Genomic DNA, 20,361 nt, shown 5'->3' with positions numbered 1-20,361 from the left:
GTAGATATTTAGCAACAGTCACATTTTCTAAAGAATTGCACAATAAATGGCCTAACGATGCGTAAAAAGTCGTTATTGACTTAGTTTAAGAGATATAGGTTTATCGATACTATCGATTCGACAATATTGAAAAGTTATCATTCCACCCCAGGTACCTGATCCTTCCCAGCAACGATAGAGTTCCCTGTTCGACATGCCGCGATGGTGGCGGACTCCCAAATGTTCAGAAAATGTGGCCATCAAAGAGAACTATTGCTTCAACCGCGTTCGCTTTTTCCCTGCCCGTAAGGATTTACATTGGACCGAACCCTGTTCCGAAAACGTTTGCTGAATGGTGTTCAAACAGGGAACTTTCGTTGCTGGGTTCACTACCTGTACCAGTTTATGGTCATCGCTCCCGGATGACCAGATTAACCCATTCCTTACCATGGTATTATACATTATACGCAAATTGAGTGATTTTAGGTGATTTATTCGTGGGCAGTTGTCATCCGAATTGCTGTCGGGAATGGATTGTAATCCTCGGATTTTCTCAAAGTGCTCCGATTGAGCTGAAATTCACAGGGTATATGTTTTGAACATCCCTGATGCCGAAAATTATAAGTCGGCAATTTCGGGTCCGGCCGACCGTCCGGCCGTCCGTAGTACGCAATATACGATTTGGACAGAGATCGTCAGTTAAATCAGCATTTGTCGTAACTTCATTTTTGCGATTTTGGGATATATACATATTTAGAATCGGCGTAATTTTGTTTATTAAACTCACTTGAGAAAAAGAAACATTTATAGGCCCATTAAAAATTATTTTAAACAAAAATTATCGTAAGTGCCCTTAATTAATAAAAATTTATCAGAATTTGTCGTAACTTCCATTTTTGGGGAAGTTACGACAAATTTTCATACAAAATTTGCTCTAATCAGCATTTGCCGTAACTTTTTTAGCTCGCTTGCGTGGCTTGTAATTTGCAGCAAAAATTTAATATTTCTCATTAAAATGTTCACAAACTCTTCCATATATCCAAAGACAGTGCGAATAATGCAACATTAAATCATTTTAATTCGATATTTGTGAGAAAAAAGTGAGGAAAAATTCCTGCCCATCTGTTATTATTTCAAAACAAAACAAGCGATGCGGCGCACAAAATTTATTAAGTAAAATTTATGAAATAAAAGGTTTTAGTGACAAGGACCACAGTTTAATTGACTAATTTAGTGAAATAAGGGCACTCATTATCACTAGAGTAATTAAAATTGATGTAATGTGTTTTTGAAAATTGTCGTAACTTCCAAGATCTCCATACATTAGAAGTTACGGTTTTATAAACGATGCAAGTTACGATAAAATATTACTGTGTTTTTTCTAACATATATCTCAATATCTCAGCTTTTATATCATTTTATAACGATTTTCTCGAGTTAACTTACAGTTTATTAGTGCCACTTTTATTATTTTGACTCAAAAGTATCGCATTCGGGGCTCATTTTTAAGAAAAATAATGCTGAACTGAAAATTTCGTCTCCTGAAAAGTTGTCAAAAGGAAGTTACGACAAATGCTGATTTAACTGACGAGATATTTTCGTAAATGTTATAAATTTGTTTTTTTACTGCTCGAACTCAAAGAGAGCAGTTATATAATGGACTTTTTTTTCAACTTCTCACTGTTCTGGAGCTTAAACGGTAAGAGATATCGACTTCCGGTCTTCGATGACCCCTCCTCAAATGACACTATCTCGTACCCAACCTCTTTACTTTTCCCCCTCCCCTTTCGTACGGTCCCTATCCCTCAAAAATTGGTCAAAAATGAGGTTTTTCCAATTTTGCAAAAAATTGGCCCAAGCTTTTTCAATGATTTTTGGATATGTTTTAGAGCTGGTCCTTGCGAACATTTCGCCCAATCATACCTATGGCCGAAAAATTCGCCATTTTGAATTATTGAAGGTCAGAGGTCAAATACTTTGGAAGGCTCATTTTTCTTTTTGGTTAAATTTGGATTTTTTAGAGAAGTATTGCAAATTAAAACCCGGCTGCATCGATCTTCATCGGTAATGAATCGGTTAAGTACCGATTTTTTGATTTTGAAATGCTTTTGTGATTTATGAATCAATTTAATCTCTAGTAGATTAGTGATTCCAAAAGATTGTGCAAAAAGCTAATTCACGGTGAGCTCTATCTCGTGAGTTCGAGCATGCCGCAAAGCTGGGACGCTGCCACCTTTTTTTTAGGACAAAAAGGTACTTGAGGGTACTCATAAACTTTTTCAGGTACTCACGAGAAACTCGGGGAACCCAAAAGATCCCAGGGAAACCATACATTTTTTTTTAGCGATTCCGCAGGAATCCCAGAGAATCCATAATTCTTTTCATGGAACTCACGAAGAATCCACATGAAATCCTGAGAAACTTTAAAATTTTTATGGAACACAGGGAACTTATAAATTCTATTGAGGGAACTCATGGGGAACCCACAGGAGTCCAAGGAAATCCATACGTTTTTGAGGGAACCCGTGCAATTAATACACTGTTTCAGGGAACTCACGGGGAACGCACAGGGATCCCAGGGCACGCACAGGGATTCCAGGGCACGCACAGGGATCCCAGGGAACTCATAATTTTTTTTCAGGGAACTCATGGGGAACTCACAGGAGTCCAAGAGAATCCTCACATTTTTCAGAGAACCCGGGCTAATACACTTTTTCAGGGAACTCACGGGGAACTCGGGGGACGCACAAGGATCCAGGGAACTCACAAAGATCTCAGGGAACCCAAGAATTCAGGGAATACATATATTTTTCAGGAAAACCATATATTTTTGTCAGAGTACTCTCGGGGAAAACCGGGAACCTGTAAGTTTTTTTTTCGGGGAACCCAGGAAGAACTCGAGAAACCTAAATGTCGCTTCAGGAAATCAAACTCGAACTACTCTAATTGCTTATGAGTTTCCCTGAGTTTCTTGAGTTTTCCTTGAGTTTCCCTGTGAATCCTTTATTGAAATAATCGAAAGGATTACATTCTCAGATACATCCGGAAGGAATTCATTTCCTTAATTTATTTGCTCTATCAACGTCAATAGCATACGTATATCTTATTAGCAATTCCCGCCTTAAAATTTTCAATAAAAAAGAAGAACAATTCCAATCAAGGATCAATAGGATTTTTTTACTTACGTGATGCCTCTTGATTGATGCTTGCATTTGAGGGATTCAGATCCGGATCCTCCTGTGCCAGCTTTTTCCCTAAAGTCATTTCAATTCGAGGAATTTGTTGTCTTCTTCCATAAGTCGAAGCTCTCTCTTCTGCCTCCTTCACGCGTCTCTCTCGTTCCTCCTCGATGATCCTGAAGAAGTCCTTTTCAGCCAGCACCGTCGTCTCATCTGTGAATCCTTCAGACTGACTCCCTGCCTCCTCCTCATCCAGACGATTAGCTTGAGCTACATCTTCCTTGGGAGACTTTATGCGCTCTTCTTCCTCCCTTGCTGCTTTGTTCTTCAGCTTCATCTCTTTGATCTTCCCCTCGATAACCTTCTGCCGTCGTGTCTCTCGTTCTAGCATCTCCGTGAAGAATGCCTTGTCATTCTTGGCATTCTCCACGAGGAATCTGGACACTTTTACCACGAAAATTGTCCCATCCATGGCTCCAACTGCGACATTTTCCCCATTTTCGTGCACAACGAGCGAAATTAGTGGTTCATCGCAGAGTTTTACACTAATCACGGGTTCCTGCTGATCCAGCAGTAAATCCCAGCCATCTATCACACCATCTTCACGTCCCACGAAGAAAAGCGTGAAGCGAGATCGACTCCAAGCACCACAGTACAAATTCACCTTGTACAATCTTGTCCAGATAATTGCACTCTCTCGGCATTCTTCTGACCAGATTTTGGCTTGCCAGTCGCCAATGGTCAGGAAGACCTTCGTTATAACTGGATTGCGTTCCACGGCATAAATGGGACCGAGATGGGCATGATACTGAACCAGAGGGACAAGGGAATTGAAACTGTCTATTTCCTGCTTTGAAAAACAAAATCACTTACCCTGAAGGGAAGTTTCTCCGAAGGTGTCTTTCCCTTCCTGTTGCAACTGAAGATGATGCCTCTTTCTGTTCCCACCATGAATCTTGTGGGAATTGTCGGTTCAAACTCCAGGTACGTCACCCCTTCAGCTCTGTCCAGACGTGGCTCATCTGTCTTCTCGGGATCCATAATCAGGGGATCCTCGATGGGAGCCTGCAGATTTCTCACATCCCAGGTTAAAACCTGCCCATCAGAGGAACCTGAGAAGAATTCCGTGTTGTTCTTTGAAGAGAGCCAGAGAACGTCTGTTACACGATCCCTGTGGCTCGTTTCCCTGGCACTGAGAGCCACAGTCTGCAGACCAACACGGGGATCCCATTGAGCCACTTGCCCACTCACCAATCCCCCAATCATTAGGTGAAAATCCTTGGAATTGTACTTGACGCAGTTGGTTGGAGACCACGCCTTGAGCACATGAAGCGGTTCATTGGGACTCCTAATGTCCCAGATTAGTGAATCCGGACAAGAATTTTGAGCTGATTGGGCACCAAATTGACAATATGCCGCTGCAATGATGGGCTGACCCTCAGGAGCCCAAGAGAGACGCTTAACTGGACGACGATCTCCACTGGGATCTCTGGCAGCAAGAACTGTGCGAGCTTCGCACTGTCCGGCATTCCCGATCGCCTCAATGCCCTCGAAGAAGCATTCGTAAATATTGAGGGCATTGTTTTGCAGAACAAAATGCTCCATTGGGCGTGCCATGCTGAGAACCTGAAAAATTCCCATTCTTAGAAATCTCTAGGGTACTCACACTCACCTGAGACAGGAGGAGGACTCACCTGTCTGGAATATGCTTCATCCCTCTCAATTTTCTTCCTGTACCTCTGAGTCTGCTCAGCATCATTCTTATTCACATCCCTGGGCCATCCACCTTCTGTATGCTGAATCCCTCGATTGATGTACTCCACATTCTCCGTGTTGCACACACTCAGTCCCATCGGAGTACATGCCTGGACAGCCTTAGAGGCTGTCTGGGTGAACAAGTACTGCTTCCTGATGGCATCTTCCGAGGGAATATGACACTCAAGCTTGTCCCGGTCACGGAAGTAGCACTGTTGTCCTGTGAGTGTTCTTGGCTTTGTCACCACCATCTTCACGTCTTTGCTCATCCTTCAGGACCAACAATACCCTTAATCGCCCAATTTGAACAATTCACCAATAAATTCTACTGAATCTCGCGGAGGTGTTTGATCAATTTTCACACCTGCTACCCCATCCACCCTCCGCAATTCCCTCTAAATGAGAAACAAAACACTCAATAAGGCTGCAAGTAGGCTATTTCGCAGGAAAAGTGGGTGGGTTGCTTAGAAACAGCCAGCTTTTTTTTAGTGCTTTTCGCTGGTATCCGTATCTTTCTGGCTCATTTCCGACCTGTCTGCTGTATCTTCCTCCTCGTCACCACTCACTGCAATCAAAATAAGGCAAAAAACAAATGGTCAGTAAAAAGTCAAAAGTGGACAGCAGAAAATCAAATTTGATCAGCAAATAATTCGAAATAATCAGCAAAAATTTTCAATTTTGTCAGTAAAAAGTTAAATTTGGTCAGTAAAAACTTCGAATTGATCAGTAAATATATTCGAGTTGATCAGTAAAAAATTAAAAATTAATCAGCAAAAAATTAAAAATGGCCAGTAAAAAGAAAAAATGGTCAGTAAAAAATTAAAAATGAGCAGTAAAAATTGGTAAAAATATTCGAGTTGATCAGCAAAAAATTAAAAATGATCAGTAGAAATATTCGTATTGATCAGTGAAATATTAAAAATCGGTCAGTAAAAAATTAAAAACGAGCAGTAAAAAATCAAAAGTGGTCAGTAAAAAATAAAAATTGGTCAGTAAAAAATTAAAAGTGGTCAGTAAAAAATTAAAAGTGATCAGTGAAAAATAAAATATGCTCATTAAAAAAAATTAAAAATGAGCAGTAAAAAATAAAATTTGATCAGTAGAAAATCAAAATTGGTCAGTAAAAAATTAAAAGTGAACAATAAAATATTAAATGTGACCAGTAAAAATTAAAAATGGTCAGTAAAAAATTAAAATTAGTCAGTAAAAAATTAAAAGAGATCAGTAAAAAATTAAGAGTGGTCAGTAAAAAATTAAAATTGGTCAGTAAAAAATTAAATGTGGTCAACAAAAAATTAAAAGTGGTCAGTAAAAAATTAAAAGTGATCAGTGAAAAATAAAATATGCTCATTAAAAAAAATTAAAAATGAGCAGTAAAAAATAAAATTTGATCAGTAGAAAATCAAAATTGGTCAGTAAAAAATTAAAAGTGAACAATAAAATATTAAATGTGACCAGTAAAAATTAAAAATGGTCAGTAAAAAATTAAAATTAGTCAGTAAAAAATTAAAAGAGATCAGTAAAAAATTAAGAGTGGTCAGTAAAAAATTAAAAGTGGTCAGTAAAAAATAAAAATTGGTCAGTAAAAAATTAAAAATGAACAGTAAAAAATTAAATGTGGTCAACAAAAAATTAAAAGTGGTCAGTAAAAAATTAAAAGTGATCAGTGAAAAATAAAATATGCTCATTAAAAAAAATTAAAAATGAGCAGTAAAAAATAAAATTTGATCAGTAGAAAATCAAAATTGGTCAGTAAAAAATTAAAAGTGAACAATAAAATATTAAATGTGACCAGTAAAAATTAAAAATGGTCAGTAAAAAATTAAAATTAGTCAGTAAAAAATTAAAAGAGATCAGTAAAAAATTAAGAGTGGTCAGTAAAAAATTAAAATTGGTCAGTAAAAAATTAAATGTGGTCAACAAAAAATTAAAAGTGGTCAGTAAAAAATTAAAAGTGATCAGTGAAAAATAAAATATGCTCATTAAAAAAAATTAAAAATGAGCAGTAAAAAATAAAATTTGATCAGTAGAAAATCAAAATTGGTCAGTAAAAAATTAAAAGTGAACAATAAAATATTAAATGTGACCAGTAAAAATTAAAAATGGTCAGTAAAAAATTAAAATTAGTCAGTAAAAAATTAAAAGAGATCAGTAAAAAATTAAGAGTGGTCAGTAAAAAATTAAAATTGGTCAGTAAAAAATTAAAATTGGTCAGTAAACAACAGTTAACACACTATTAAAGTCTCCTTTAGGTTCAAGATGTGCGAAATTTCACTTGAAAATGAAGAAAATTACTGCTAATTTTTAATTTTTTACTGACCACTTTTTATTTTTTATTGTCCATTTTTTATTTTTTTCTGACCACATGTTATTTATAACTGCACATTTTTAATTTTGCTTACCAATTCGTTACTGTATTGAATATTTTCAATTTCTTGTTGACCACTTCTTGTATTTTATTGAACTTTTTACTGACCGCTTCATTTTCTACTAATCAAATTTTATTTTCTACTGCCCATTTTAAATTTTTAACTGACCACTCTTTTATTTTTTACTGATCACTTTTTAATTTTTACTGATCAAATTTTATTTTTACTGATCATTTTTAATTTTTTACTGACCATTTTTATTTTTTACTGACCACTTCTTATTTTCTATTGAGAACATTTTATTTTCTACTGATCAAATTTTATTTTTTACTGATTTAGTTTCTTACTCGCCACTTTGTATCTTTTACTAACCACATTTTATTATTAACTGCTAATTTTTTATTTTTTACTAACCACTTTTAATTTTCTACTGACCACTTTTGATTTTCTACTGATCAAATTTTATTTTTTACTGCTCAATTTTAATCTTTTTACTGACCATATTTTATTTTTCACTGATCACTTTTAATTGTTTTTGCTGATCACTTTTTATTTTTTACTGACCGCTTTTTATTTTTTGCTGACCACTATTGATTTTCTACTGATCAAATTTTATTTTTTACTGCTCATTTTTAATTTTTTACTGGCCATATTTTATTTTTCACTAATCACTTTTTAATTTTTTGCTGACCACTTTTTATTTTTTACTGCTCATTTTTAATTTTTTGCTTACCACTTTTCATTTTTTACTGACAGCTTTTAATAAAATACTGCTCTTTTTTTAATTTTTTACTGATCTTTTTAAACTTTTTGCTGCCCTTTTTTTATTTTTTACTGACCATTTTTTTTTAATTTTTTACTGATTATTTCGAATTTTTTGCTGATCAAATTTGACTTTTTACTGCTCGTTTATTCAATGCCTAAAAATAAACCCTGAATATCCTTCCCTGTCATCCCAATCCAATCATATTGAACTTACAGGGATAGAGGTCAGGATTCCGGGAAGATCTTAGCTTTTCCACAGTCTTGAAGTAGTCAGTCTGAGCCTGTTGACATGCCCTATCCATAGCAGCTTGTCGTGATGCCCTGGCCTCTTCAGTATCATCATCCTGCTTCTGTGCAGCTCGTACCTTGAGTTTCAGCTCCCTGAGCTTAGCCTCGAGAATCTTCTCTCGCTTGGCTTCCCGTTCCAGCATGGCTGTGAACAAGGGTTTATCGTTTCGCGTGGAAAAGGACATATTCTCGCTGACCTCTATCAAATACGTTGCCCCTTTTTGACTACCCACGCTTATCAGACGCCCTGCCTCGTGAGAACGCAAGCACCGAATTGGTTCATCACAGACCTTGACACTCAACACCGGATCATTTTGCTGCTGAAGCAGATCCCAGGCATCCAAAACCCCATCCATCCGAGAGATGTAGAACATGGACACCTTGGTTGAACTCCATTCGCCACATGTTAGAAGGCAAGAATGATTCTTCGTCCAAATTATTGCACTCTCCCGACAGTCTTCTGACCAGATCCTAGCTGTCCAGTCCCCAACAGTCAGGAAGTTCTTCACAAAGGCAGGATTCCTTGCCACAGTGTAAATTGGTCCCAAATGGCACATAATCTGCAATACATAAAATCCGGACATCCCAAAAAAAACCACTGCCCCGTCCCCTTGTAAACCCTTACCCGAATATTTATCTTCTCACTCGGCGACTTTCCCTTCCGATTGCATGAGAACAGCATTCCCTGTTCCGATCCGCACATAAATCTCGTAGGAATCGTCGTTTCATACTCAAGTACTGAACACCCATACGATCTGTCCAAATTCTGTTCATCCGTCTTAATAGGATCCAAAAGTAACCGATCAAGTGGCTCATTAATCTTCCTGGTATCCCACCAGATCACCTGCCCATCGGAACTTCCGGAAAAAAATTCTGTTCCACTCTTGGAATTGATCCACAAAACAGAATTCACCGGATCTCGGTGACTGACCTCTCGATCTGTCAGGGCTATGGGCTTCTTCCCATGCCGAGTATCCCAGCCGGCTACTTGGCCAGAAAACATCCCACTCACGAGACTCGAGGGATCCTTCTGATTGTACTCAAGGCACACAATAGCACTTGGTGGTTCGAACGTTTGAAGGGGGGCATTGGGATTCTCAATTTCCCAAATATAGGAATTCTTTGATTGGGAAGATCTATCCTCATGGAAGTCCCGATTGCAGTGAGATACAGCCAGTTTTCCGGAATCTGGCGACCACGAAAGGTGAGTAACATTCCTCTACAAATATATTTATCAAGCGATCATTGTTAGTCAAATAGGACGAATAGGACATTAATATTATTTTTTCAATAAAAATTTTAATATTCTAATATATTTTTTAAAGATATTTTTAAAATTGTTTTCTTAATAAAGGCCAAATTATAAATTTAAAAATATATGAGTAAATGTTTCAAACATATTGTGATAGAAAATTTTATGGTTATATAATAAAAACGAAATTTAAAAAAATTAAGATAATCAAGAATTTAAAAAAAATTAGAACAATAAAGAATCACAGATAAAAATAAGACGATAAGACAAAGTATCCCAGCTTTGCGGTGTGTTCGAACGTTCGAACCGTTCGAACTCACGAGAAAGAGCTCTCCGGTGAATTACTTTCCGCATGGTTTTTGGGGTGGATACTCTGAAAAAATGTCTTGTTAAATGAACAAATGGATTTTGTTGAAATTTTGTCAATAGGATGTTATTTACCAATTTGGCAAAACTTTTTCTTGCATTTTATATGGAAAATCACCCTTTTGACAAACTTTTAACAAGTTCCAGTTCGCCGTCAATTTGACAAAACGTTTCCATATTCTGTATAAAAGAACTTCCTTTTCACAAAATTGTCTTGTTAATTTGACAAAACATTTTTTTCAGAGTACCGATTTACTACCGATTAATTGATACGGCCAAATAAGAACCTAAAATTCGAGAAAAATCATTTATACGGGTACTTTACACAGAATTGCCAATTAAAACCGATGATACGGTGTTAGAATTTTCAAGGCCTTTCAAAAAATTTTAATTAAGACTAACCGATTGAAAATAGGCCATTCAATGTAGTTTAACTTTGACCTTAAAAAAATTGATTTCGAAATGTTTTCCGGTTGTGTTTGATACATGAAAAAAATCAAGAAGTCGCTTTCGAAATTAACTAAAAAACATGGTTTTGGAGAGGAAATATGGGATAAATGAAAGAAAAATAAGGGACAGATAATCCTAACCGGCTTATGTAGGTGAGATTCTTAACGTGAGCTAGCTCGGAGTGCATGCAAATTCGATTTAGAGCTGAAGTTGGGAGACGCCATTCAGTTATCTTGAATCAAATTCGTGAAATTATGCAAATTTTGTATTTAAACCAAAATATCAAGGATTTGGATGAACTGACACAAAAGTGATATATGGGTGAAATGTAGACCAGAATGTTCTCTATAATTTTTCCATAGAACATGATCTCATCGATTACTCAGAAGCCAAGATAAGCGAGGTTTTTTGTTTCTTAACTCGTTTTTTCATCCAGAGTGCCCCAAGTAGTCATTTGTTGAGCTTCAACTATTTCAAAGAATTGTTGTATTTTGTGGGACTTTCCATTTAAAACCCTATTTTAAGTGTCTTGGTGGAGTAGAGGCAGTCAAATTGGCATCTGAGTGATTTCAAAGCATTATTATGGGAAAAATGAATTTTTTCACACTTAAACGGCAAAATCGGAGTGATAGCGTAGTCCGATCGGAAAATGATGTATGGAAGAAATGTAGAGACAAATGTGTTCTACAATTGTGTCGAAGTAATCATCAAAATCGGTTTAGCGACAGTCGAGATAATTGAGGTTATGTGATATTGAAATTGGTTTTTCGACTGTGGCGCCCCTGGTGTTGGTCCCACGAAGTTCAAATATTCTAGAAAGTTGTAGCATTTGGTGAGATCTTTCGTTTAAGCCCTCATTCATCAAAATCGGTCACATAGAACCGAAGATATGATTTTTTGAATTTTGTGAACTTTGACCCCTCATATCTCCGGTTCTGTTTTAACCACAGCGCGCATACGCACTATTTTGGAAACGTCCTAGACTGGACTACAACATACTAAAATTTCATTAACTTGCACAATGCCGTTTTTGAGAAAAGTGACTTTCACAGACAGCCGTGTTTTAACATACAGTAGACTCTCTCTATCGGCTCTTTTTCAATCGGGCGAAAAATTTTGTTGTCAATTTTCACGTTTAATTTTGAAGCAAATTTGCTCAAATTCGCTGTAGTTTCTCCTATTTTATTGTGATTCTTTATAATTGAGCATTCTCTGTAGAATATACAATGACTTTGACGCCCAAATCTCTCGATAATTCGGATGACATTTTGCCCCAAATTCCCAATTGAGAGAGAGTCTACTGTACTTGAGACTAGAGCGCCTCTGATGTCGTTTTTAGGAACTGTTTTAGTCCTGTATAGAAAGTTACCGATTATATCATAGCTCTTTGTTTTTCCTTGCGAATCCTGTAAATTCTAGATTGTAGATCCCCTTTAACCCATTCAGTCAATGTACCAGAAATACTTGGGATAGGATGTTCTTATTTTGGGATTAGTTTCCTACAGGTTAATAGATAATTTTTTTGAAAAGAAATAATTTTTATCCATTATGGGGGCGCGGGGAGCCGCCCTCAAACACGCGTCTTAACGGTCACTGAATTTAAATTCTGTGCATTAATTCATTACAAACTCTATTGATTTAGATAGAGTAACTATCCAAGAAAATACATTGGCAACCAGAATTCAAATCAAGAAAGAGGATGAAGCTCAATTTTAACAAATTCGACGGGATGTCGCAGTTTCCGTCCGCCATTTTGAGAAAAAATTTTTATTGACTTCACGTGAAGCGAGAAAAGAACAAAAAAATTAATTCCCATCTCTGTCGGGCTATTTTTTCCAAGTAATTGAAGGACTAAAGTAACTAAAAATCCATTCCCGACAGAAACTCGAATATCAATTGCCTTGTAATAAATCATCTAAAATCACTCAATTTGCGTATGATGTATAATACCATGGTAAGGAATGGGTTAAATGTGAATTTTGATCATTCAGTATTAAAAACAATAAAAAAAGTAAATTCTTAAATTTCCATTAAACTAGTGATAAAAACACGTCTCCACCGAAGATTGAACATGGGAACCTCTCTTTAACCCTTTAAGGACGATTGGAACACCGGTGTCCCATAAAGAAAATAATTTATCCTGACTACCCAAAGTTATTTTTTTCTTATGTCTGTACATAATTGTAAAGTAGAAGGTTGAAGGAATCTACAATATTTTTTTGCAAGTCTCTAGCTATTTGATATGTAGTAATTATTTAAGCTCAAAAATGGCGAATTTTTAAATCTTCAAATTCATAATTGATTTTATTTATTTTTTATACTTCCAATTTTTTTTAAGCAAAACCCTTTTTGGCAATAAAAACTACAATACTCATACGTAATATTTTTCATTAAAGCGAAAAATATAATTCATTGGTATTGCCAGAAAAATTACTTAAATTTTTGAGCCATTTTTGTCCCTATAATTCATAGAAGCACAAAATACACCGAATCAGACTCTGTTGGACTTTCCAAGGTTAGATGTAAGACTTATCATTGATTTATAAACCAATACTTGGCCCACTAAAACATGTTTAAACATGCTAAAATGCTAACATGCTGTCGTTGCTCAATTAAATTTGAATTCAGCAAATTAAAATGCTAAAATTGGTCATTAATTTAAATCTTATTGCAATTAAACAAGTATCCTTTTGAATCAAATTGTTCTTATTAAATTAATTTACTCGTAATTAATTATTATTTGTGGCCAAAAAATAAGATAAGTACAGTAATTTACTGATAAACTTGTACGCGAGAGAAGCATCAGTATCGGGAGTTGTTGCAGATTCTAAATTTGAATTTAAATAATTATGGGGGTCAGCCTTTATAGATTAGAGTTGCTTTTATGGTTAGGAGTTGCCAGATAGAAAAGAAGCAGAAATATCAGTTTTTAGAGGGAATTCTGCTGCAAAGGACGCTAAGAGATAGATAGCAGAAATTGAGAGATTTTGATAGAAAATAGAGACAAAGATTTCTGAAGGACGAACACGAGTAGGATTGATCTTTGAAAAGTTGATGAAAGAATTACCTAGCAATTAGGATAAATAAAAGTGCGCAGGAATTAAGGAAGATTTAAGAGGGCGCCTTTGAACGCTCAGTTCGCATTTCGCACCCGATCACATAGACTTTGATACGGTATTATTTGAAGAATAGAGAATGGAAGTTGTCAAGAACAGGAGTAATTTGCTAACTTCCTCCAAAGCCATTATTGTGCCAAGAAATCTCCTGTTTATATGACTTCACACAGATTTTCAACAAGATGTATGAGAGTCCCTTCATCAGCCTTTTCCCTACAAATCTTTCTTCTGGCTTTTGGGATCCTTCTGAATAACAGATAAGTGACTTATAAGACATTTTAAGTACTATCACACATTTTCCGGAGTCATTCACAATTAAAAATCTCGCGGCACTATTTGAAATTGAGCAAATTTCTTGCAAAATGTGTCCTGACTGTGAGAATTTTCAAGTAAATTCTAGAAATCTTATATTGCTCAATTGGCTCAATTGAATTTAAAATTAAATTGTGAAAATCCTAGTGTGATTGCACCGTAAGACAGATTTTTTTTCTGTCACTACTTTACTGAAAATTGAATGATATGGATGTCTTCGTTCAAGCTGATGCATCTTTGTACATAAATATGCAATCAATTGAAGTTTGTTCGTTAAAAATTATATATAAAAATAGCTTTCAATTTATTAAATATATTTTTAAAAAAATAGTTCCCTGACACCGAGATTTAATCCATTGCTTTTTAGAGGGCGATTTCTGTAATAATTGTAACATGATTGCCTAAAATAAAAAATTTCAAAAATAAAAAAAAATAGTTTTAGAAAAATGTATGTTAAAAATTCGAGTTAATGAACTCAAAATTTGAAATCAAAATTTACTTTCTAACATCCTGGTCCTTACCTGAATTGCAGATGGATCCCTGTAGACATTGACCGTCCTTGAGCTGCATTTCTCAACAAGAGGTGCCGGCTCCAGGTCCTCAAAGTAGTTCTCATAGATATTTACAGCATTATTTTGGAAGATGCAGTGTTCCATTGGCTGCCAAAGGTAACAAGTGAAACAATTAGAGGGATTCCATGGAAATTCCTCGTGTTCGTTGGAAAGTTTGTTTCTTGTCAACATCGGAAGTTCGTGACTCTTTTAGTCCTCGGCTCCCTGAAAAAGCTTTTACCCCTTTTGCATGTCAACAATGAGGAATGTCTTAATAAATTTTATAATTACACTCCCGTGAGCTTTGTCAGGGAGGTGGAGTGCAGCTAATTTTCTGTTTAGGAGGCCACCAGAAAAGAAAAAGAAGAAGCGGAAGACGCCAGAGAAGGATGACTTTTATCGACAAAACAAAACCACAAATTGTTCTGGTAGAGAAGAGCAGGCTAGAGGGGAAAAAGTTTAGCGAGATAGAATTACCTTCGTGAGACTCATCACTTGAACTATGTAGGATTCGTCCTTTTCAATCTTCCTTTTGTATCGCACCGTCTGCTCAGGATCGGCGAGATTGACGTCCTTCGGCCAACCCCCTTCCGTGTGATTGATGCCCTTGTGCTCAAACACAGCTCTCTCGGTGTTAGCCTCACTGGCGGACATCTGACGACTCTTCTGTGTCTCCCGGTCCATGGGATTCCGTTGGATGTATTCCTTGAAGGTGCCCCTGTTGGGCCCCTCCGAGAATAGCAATTCATTCTTGTCGGCAAAGAAGCACTGCTTGCCAAAGTCACGGCGCTCCTTCTGGTACACATACTGGATCTCCATCCGGATCGCGGTGTGCACGCCACGGATTCTCGATGCTGACTGAGGCCTGTGACCAAAATAAGTCCAGGCGACAAGCTCCGATGTCGTCACACAGAGGCTCACATTCCACATAGCTCACCTGGTTCTTCCTCATACTCCTGCACGCCAGAGTTGCTGTGGGCAGATTGATAATATAGAATTGATAAAGTGTGGCATATTCTGGTTTCCGCAATTATTTGTAGAAAATTTATCAATGCAGCGTGTCTGAAAACGATTCAAGATGGCGGAATAACGACAAGAAATTAAAAAAAAAATCCACTTAAATAATTTGAAATCTTTCATTCGATATAAACAAGAGACAAACTTCCAATCACAAATCCTTATTACATTCTTGATATATTTTGGAGGCGTTCTAACTAAGGAAAATAAAAAGGGAAAATCTTAAATATTTTCAGTACATTACTGCTCCTACGTAATTGTGCATAATCGGCTTTTCTCTCCTTTGGTTCCTGTTACAACCAGGCTTGGACGAATTTTTTACATTTTACATTTTACATCATTTTTACATAGTAAAAAAAGTCTTTAACATGTGCTGCATTTTTAACATGAAAAGTTAGAATGTTGAAAATGTAAAATTGATTGATACCCTTCAAATATCAAGTTCAATTTTTTTATTTTTTGCTCAATCAAATATTTCGCTGTAATCAGTAAAATATTTTGCGGTTTTTGCTGTAAAGCTTTAATGCATGATGAAATTTACTAGCAATCCCAATTCAAATTTTCTACTACTCAGCTGAACCAATATAATAGTAACAATTTAAACGATTGATAATTTTTGAACTTCTATATCTACATGCTCAGAGAGTTTTCCAATTGTTCTGCGGCTTCTGCTAATCATTAATATTGTAAATATCACTGAAATTAAGATTTATTTCCTGCTCTCTTCATAACGTTATTTTTTTGGAGGATTTTGCTATATGCCTTGTCCAAGACATCACATTCCAGAAAACAATGTTCATGAAGAGAATCAGTGTCTCCTTGCTAACACTGATTCTGTGGTAGTGAATGTTTCTGTGATAATATTCTAAAAACCATCGTGCGTTATTATTAAAATAAGAATAACGTATTAAACAAAAAATCATACAGAAATTATGATATTAAGATCGATTTTTAATCAAATCTGAACAGAATCCGAGTAAAAACGATCTAAATTGCTAAACATTTTGTTCGAAAGCTGTGAGGATTTTATATTCAATTTTAACCATTTTGTGCTGCAGCTGTGCGCTCTTTATTTGCAATTTTAACCTTTTCGTGTTGAAGCTATGAGTGTATTACAACCCCCTGGCACATTGGCCTTTTTATATGGAGCTATTTGAAGCCAATTCCTAAATTGATCTCGGACTCAGCTCACAGTGCTCAGAGGAAAAAAATTATTTAAACAAAAATTTAGTATATTTATTTCTCCATACGGAAAGGTATCTTATAATACAGAAAAACTTCTCACTTTTTAAATATTTAGCATAACGGTAGTGAGTGCAAAAAAATTCCCATATAAATTTAAATCGAAGTATGAGAAAGTGGCTTCAAATGGTGTATTACATACACGTGAAATCATTTTAAGCTTAAGTTGTGCGGGATTTGAACATAATATTAACCGTCTTATGCTGAAGCCGGCACTGCTTCTATGACATTAACCGTATTTAACTTAAGTAGTGCGTGTTTCATGCACAATTGTGATCGTTTTTCAATAAATATTAATTTAAAAATATATAATGCGGTTTTAGTTTTTGCGTTTTGTGTTTTAACCCCCTGTATTAAGAACACAAAGTCTTTAATTTTTCATGCCCTCCTGGAGTTTTGATTGGCTTTTTCAATACACAAAAACAGCTAAATAATTCTTGATCAATTCTTCAATTTGAAGCACTTTCTTTTAGTTTGAATTTCTGGATAAATGATAATCAATAATGCAGACAATATATCACTGTATTATATGTATTTACATTGCAATTATTGCAAATGTTGCAAATACACTAAATAGCAAGTTCTTTTACGTGTCATTATATCAAAGTCTGTTAAAAATAACTTATGTATATTACTATAAGAAATTATTAAAAAGTATTTTTTTTTTATTTTAAAAATTGATTGATCAGATCATACAATTTTCCTATTTGCGAATAGTGGAAAAATTGTATTTTTATGCCTCATTGTTTTACATATTTACTAACAATATTAATTTTGGTTGTATTATGCCCAGCGCACAATAACTTTTATTTGTAAACATGTTTTCAAAATTTTCTATAGGAGTGAGCGAGATGACTAGATCTAGATCTCACTCATTCTCATTGAAATGTCAAAAACATGTTTACTAAACAAAAGTTATTGTGCGTTGAGCATTATACGTTAAAGGTAAAAAAAAAACAAACATGTTGAGGATTTAATACAGACAACATTCTGAAATACCTATCTGTGGAAGAAGAACGATTAATTAAAAAATAGTAACGTTATTTTACCACAGAGAGTATGTTTTATGTGTACAAAATCGTTGACATACTTCACATCAATAGGTTTTCATAACAAAATTTTGTTCATGGCGTTCTCAAGAATGTTTTCTTGATATTCCTTATAAGCAAATATCAATATTGATATTGCTTACAGGAAATATTTAAAAGATTCAAAAATGCTTAATTTTCCTTTTTTATATTTTACATAGTTTTTTTTTACTTTTTTATATATTTTTTACATGTAAAATGTAAAAAAAAAATTTCCTATGTAAAGACACAACCCTATGGTCACAACTATTTGGTGCTTTTGTAGCACGACAAGAACCGGGAAAAAACAGTCAAAACAGAAACCAATTCAAAGAAAAATCGATAATGCAGTAGCAATTGAGAACAGTTATGTACTAAAAAAAATTTAATGAGACAACTTTAAATGTGTAGGGAGACAGTTTGTGGATGCGTGTGAATGTTATTTATTTATTTATCATTTTAGCTTTTTTAGAAATGGTTCTTGGTCAGAATCAGCTGATGGGCTTTAGACCTACAAATAGGTAAGGGAAGAAATAACAAAAAAAAATTAAAGAGAAAGATTTAAGGGGAAATCTTTCTCCTGAAATTTTTTAGCACTAAATTGTTCTCAAATACTTCTGCATTATGGTGCTATTCCAATGAAAAAATGAGCATGTTTTTTTAGCACATTACTTTTTTCAAGTACTAAAATGACCATGACTGTTCCCACATGTTATTTCAGTTAATATCAGATGGCATTGTGATCGGGTGAAAGGCCTGAAAGCTTTCTTGGCGAGAATATTCGAATTCGGATTTCGCTTGGGAAATCGACAAGATTAATTTAATGTTTTCACTTTCATAGTATTTTGTACATTTTCTTTATCATGATAGACAAGATGTAAGGTTCTTGTCTATACACAAAACTTCATATTTTACCCCGTCCTTGTCATGTTCTAAAATCACCAAATAGTCATGACAGGAACCAACATAAAAGAAAAGTTCAAGCGAAATCTGTGGCATGATTGAGAAATGACAGCCTCATTGAACAAGCGTTGAATTTCACGAATTTTTCTCTAGTTTATCGCGAATTTAATGTTTTAGTAAATCAAATTACAATAATTTTCATCTCATAAAGAGTGTTTCTGTGTTTAAATGTGAATAATTTTCTCAAAAGTGCACAAAATATGAGCTGAAGCGGCTTCACACACACAACCACCATCCCGAAAAATCTGGATAAATTTCGTGACGGACATCGGAATTGAGGGTCTGAATTCGAATATTCCCTCCGAGCAAGCTTTCATCTGATCTCAATACCATCTGATATTCAGTCAGTGTGGAGTAGCCTATCATGTCAGCTTGGTCGCGTGATACAGTTGAAAGGTCGGGAGTTGGCAACTTTAGCCTCAACCGCGGATTTTCCCAGGTTTTCCATGAGTTTTCCCGTGAATGCTCAGTGGTGAAAATTCGGAGAGCTGCATTAATATTCTCTACTCATTATTTTCCTTGAAATGACGGATGGGAACAGTCATGGTCTATTTTAGTACTTGAGAACAGTAGTGTGCTAAAAAAACATGGTCACTTTTTCATTGGAATAGCACCATTATGGACTGTTTTTTTTTGTGGTGGTTGCTGTCTCGACTACTGTTCCCAGTTATCGTCTTGTTCGAAAACCAACAAACAGTCGTGACAGGAACCAATGTAAAGTAAAGTCGATAATGCAGAACCACTTGAGAACAGAAAGTGCTAAAAAATATGCATGTTCATTTTTCATCGGAATAGCGCCATTGTGAGAGGATCACCGAGAACCGGAAGTCGATATCTCTTACCGTTTGATCTCTAGTTTGGTAACTTTCTTACGGACAAAATAAACTGAAATGCAATAAATTTAATCTGAAATGTCGCCAATATGTGCAACTCTGACCCCACGATAATGCTTTATTCTTGTTGTTTTCACAACTACAGCCAAAAAGCCCGCGATTTCTCCCCACAGCAATTTTTGGCGGATTTTTATGAGTCCACCACCCCCTCAAGCAATGGCTCCAGGGAAAATATTTAGTTTTTCAACCCTTTCCATTTTCATGAGGCACTGTTTTTTTGCTGAGTGGAAATTGACAGCATATTGTTATGTTTCACAATCACACAACAACGATGCCAAAAGAATGAAAAAAGGAGCAGAGAAAATCAGCCGCATCGAAATTGAAAATGCTGCTTTATCATAACATTCAATGGAGACCTCAATAAATTTCTCTATTGCCATTTCTGTTCCGGAGACAAAATAATATTCCTCAAAGTCATTTTTTTCTTCATGTGCTTTTTGTTTTTTTCTCTTCTGGTAGCGAAAACAAGAGAGAAATCCTTCGAAATCAATTTTTTCAGGGCGAATATCTATTGATGTCAATCAATGGGAAAGGTAGATAAAACCATTGTGGCGTCAGGTAAATTTTATTGGTAAACCCCTTGGCTTTGAGCAACAAATTGCTATTCAATACCGAGGACAAAACGCTATCCTATTTTCGGAAACCGATCAAATTTAATTTTCACCCACATTTTGTATACAATACCACCCGCAAAGTTATCCTGTGCTATTGATAAATTATTGAATAAGTAGAAAATTGAGTGTTGAATTTAATAAAAAATTAATTGTAGATTAAAGATTACCATTGCAAAATGTTCT

At 35.3% G+C, this 20,361-nt stretch overlaps 2 protein-coding genes across 2 annotated transcripts in view; both read right to left on the bottom strand.

Annotated features, from left to right (window-relative positions):
• LOC129802183 (dynein intermediate chain 3, ciliary-like) overlaps positions 1 to 5,401 on the bottom strand; it is a 9,307-nt gene extending 3,906 nt beyond the window's left edge. The window contains exons 1-3 of the mRNA XM_055847809.1: positions 4,853 to 5,401; positions 4,032 to 4,784; positions 3,165 to 3,966 (exon numbers count right to left, since the gene is read on the bottom strand). Coding sequence (XP_055703784.1) covers positions 3,165 to 3,966; positions 4,032 to 4,784; positions 4,853 to 5,182 — 1,885 coding nt within the window. The 5' untranslated portion in view covers positions 5,183 to 5,401. The remainder of the gene's footprint in view (positions 1 to 3,164; positions 3,967 to 4,031; positions 4,785 to 4,852) is intronic.
• Positions 5,399 to 15,324, bottom strand: LOC129802184 (dynein intermediate chain 3, ciliary-like). Its single transcript, XM_055847810.1, has 5 exons — positions 14,860 to 15,324; positions 14,353 to 14,490; positions 8,961 to 9,554; positions 8,262 to 8,895; positions 5,399 to 5,478 (listed from the first exon to the last, which is right to left on the bottom strand). The coding sequence occupies exons 1-5, from the start codon at positions 15,310 to 15,312 to the stop codon at positions 5,399 to 5,401; spliced, it is 1,899 nt and encodes a 632-aa protein (XP_055703785.1). The 5' UTR covers positions 15,313 to 15,324.
• Positions 15,325 to 20,361: the final 5,037 nt, after the last annotated feature.

Source organism: Phlebotomus papatasi, chromosome 2 (assembly GCF_024763615.1).
Source record: "Phlebotomus papatasi isolate M1 chromosome 2, Ppap_2.1, whole genome shotgun sequence".
Classification (NCBI taxonomy): domain Eukaryota; kingdom Metazoa; phylum Arthropoda; class Insecta; order Diptera; family Psychodidae; genus Phlebotomus; species Phlebotomus papatasi.
This window is presented reverse-complemented; position numbering and strand designations above follow the sequence as displayed.

What these genes read in the sequence shown, in the direction of transcription:
- LOC129802184 (XM_055847810.1), bottom strand. Translation starts at nt 15,312, where the DNA reads ATGTGGAATGTGAGCCTCTGTGTGACGACATCGGAGCTTGTCGCCTGG. An exon ending in AAGTGATGAGTCTCACGAAG is followed by an intron (nt 14,491 to 14,859) that starts GTAATTCTATCT and finishes TACCTTTGGCAG; the next exon opens with CCAATGGAACACTGCATCTT. An exon ending in GAATCCTGACCTCTATCCCT is followed by an intron (nt 5,479 to 8,261) that starts GTAAGTTCAATA and finishes TTTTGATTGCAG; the next exon opens with TGAGTGGTGACGAGGAGGAA.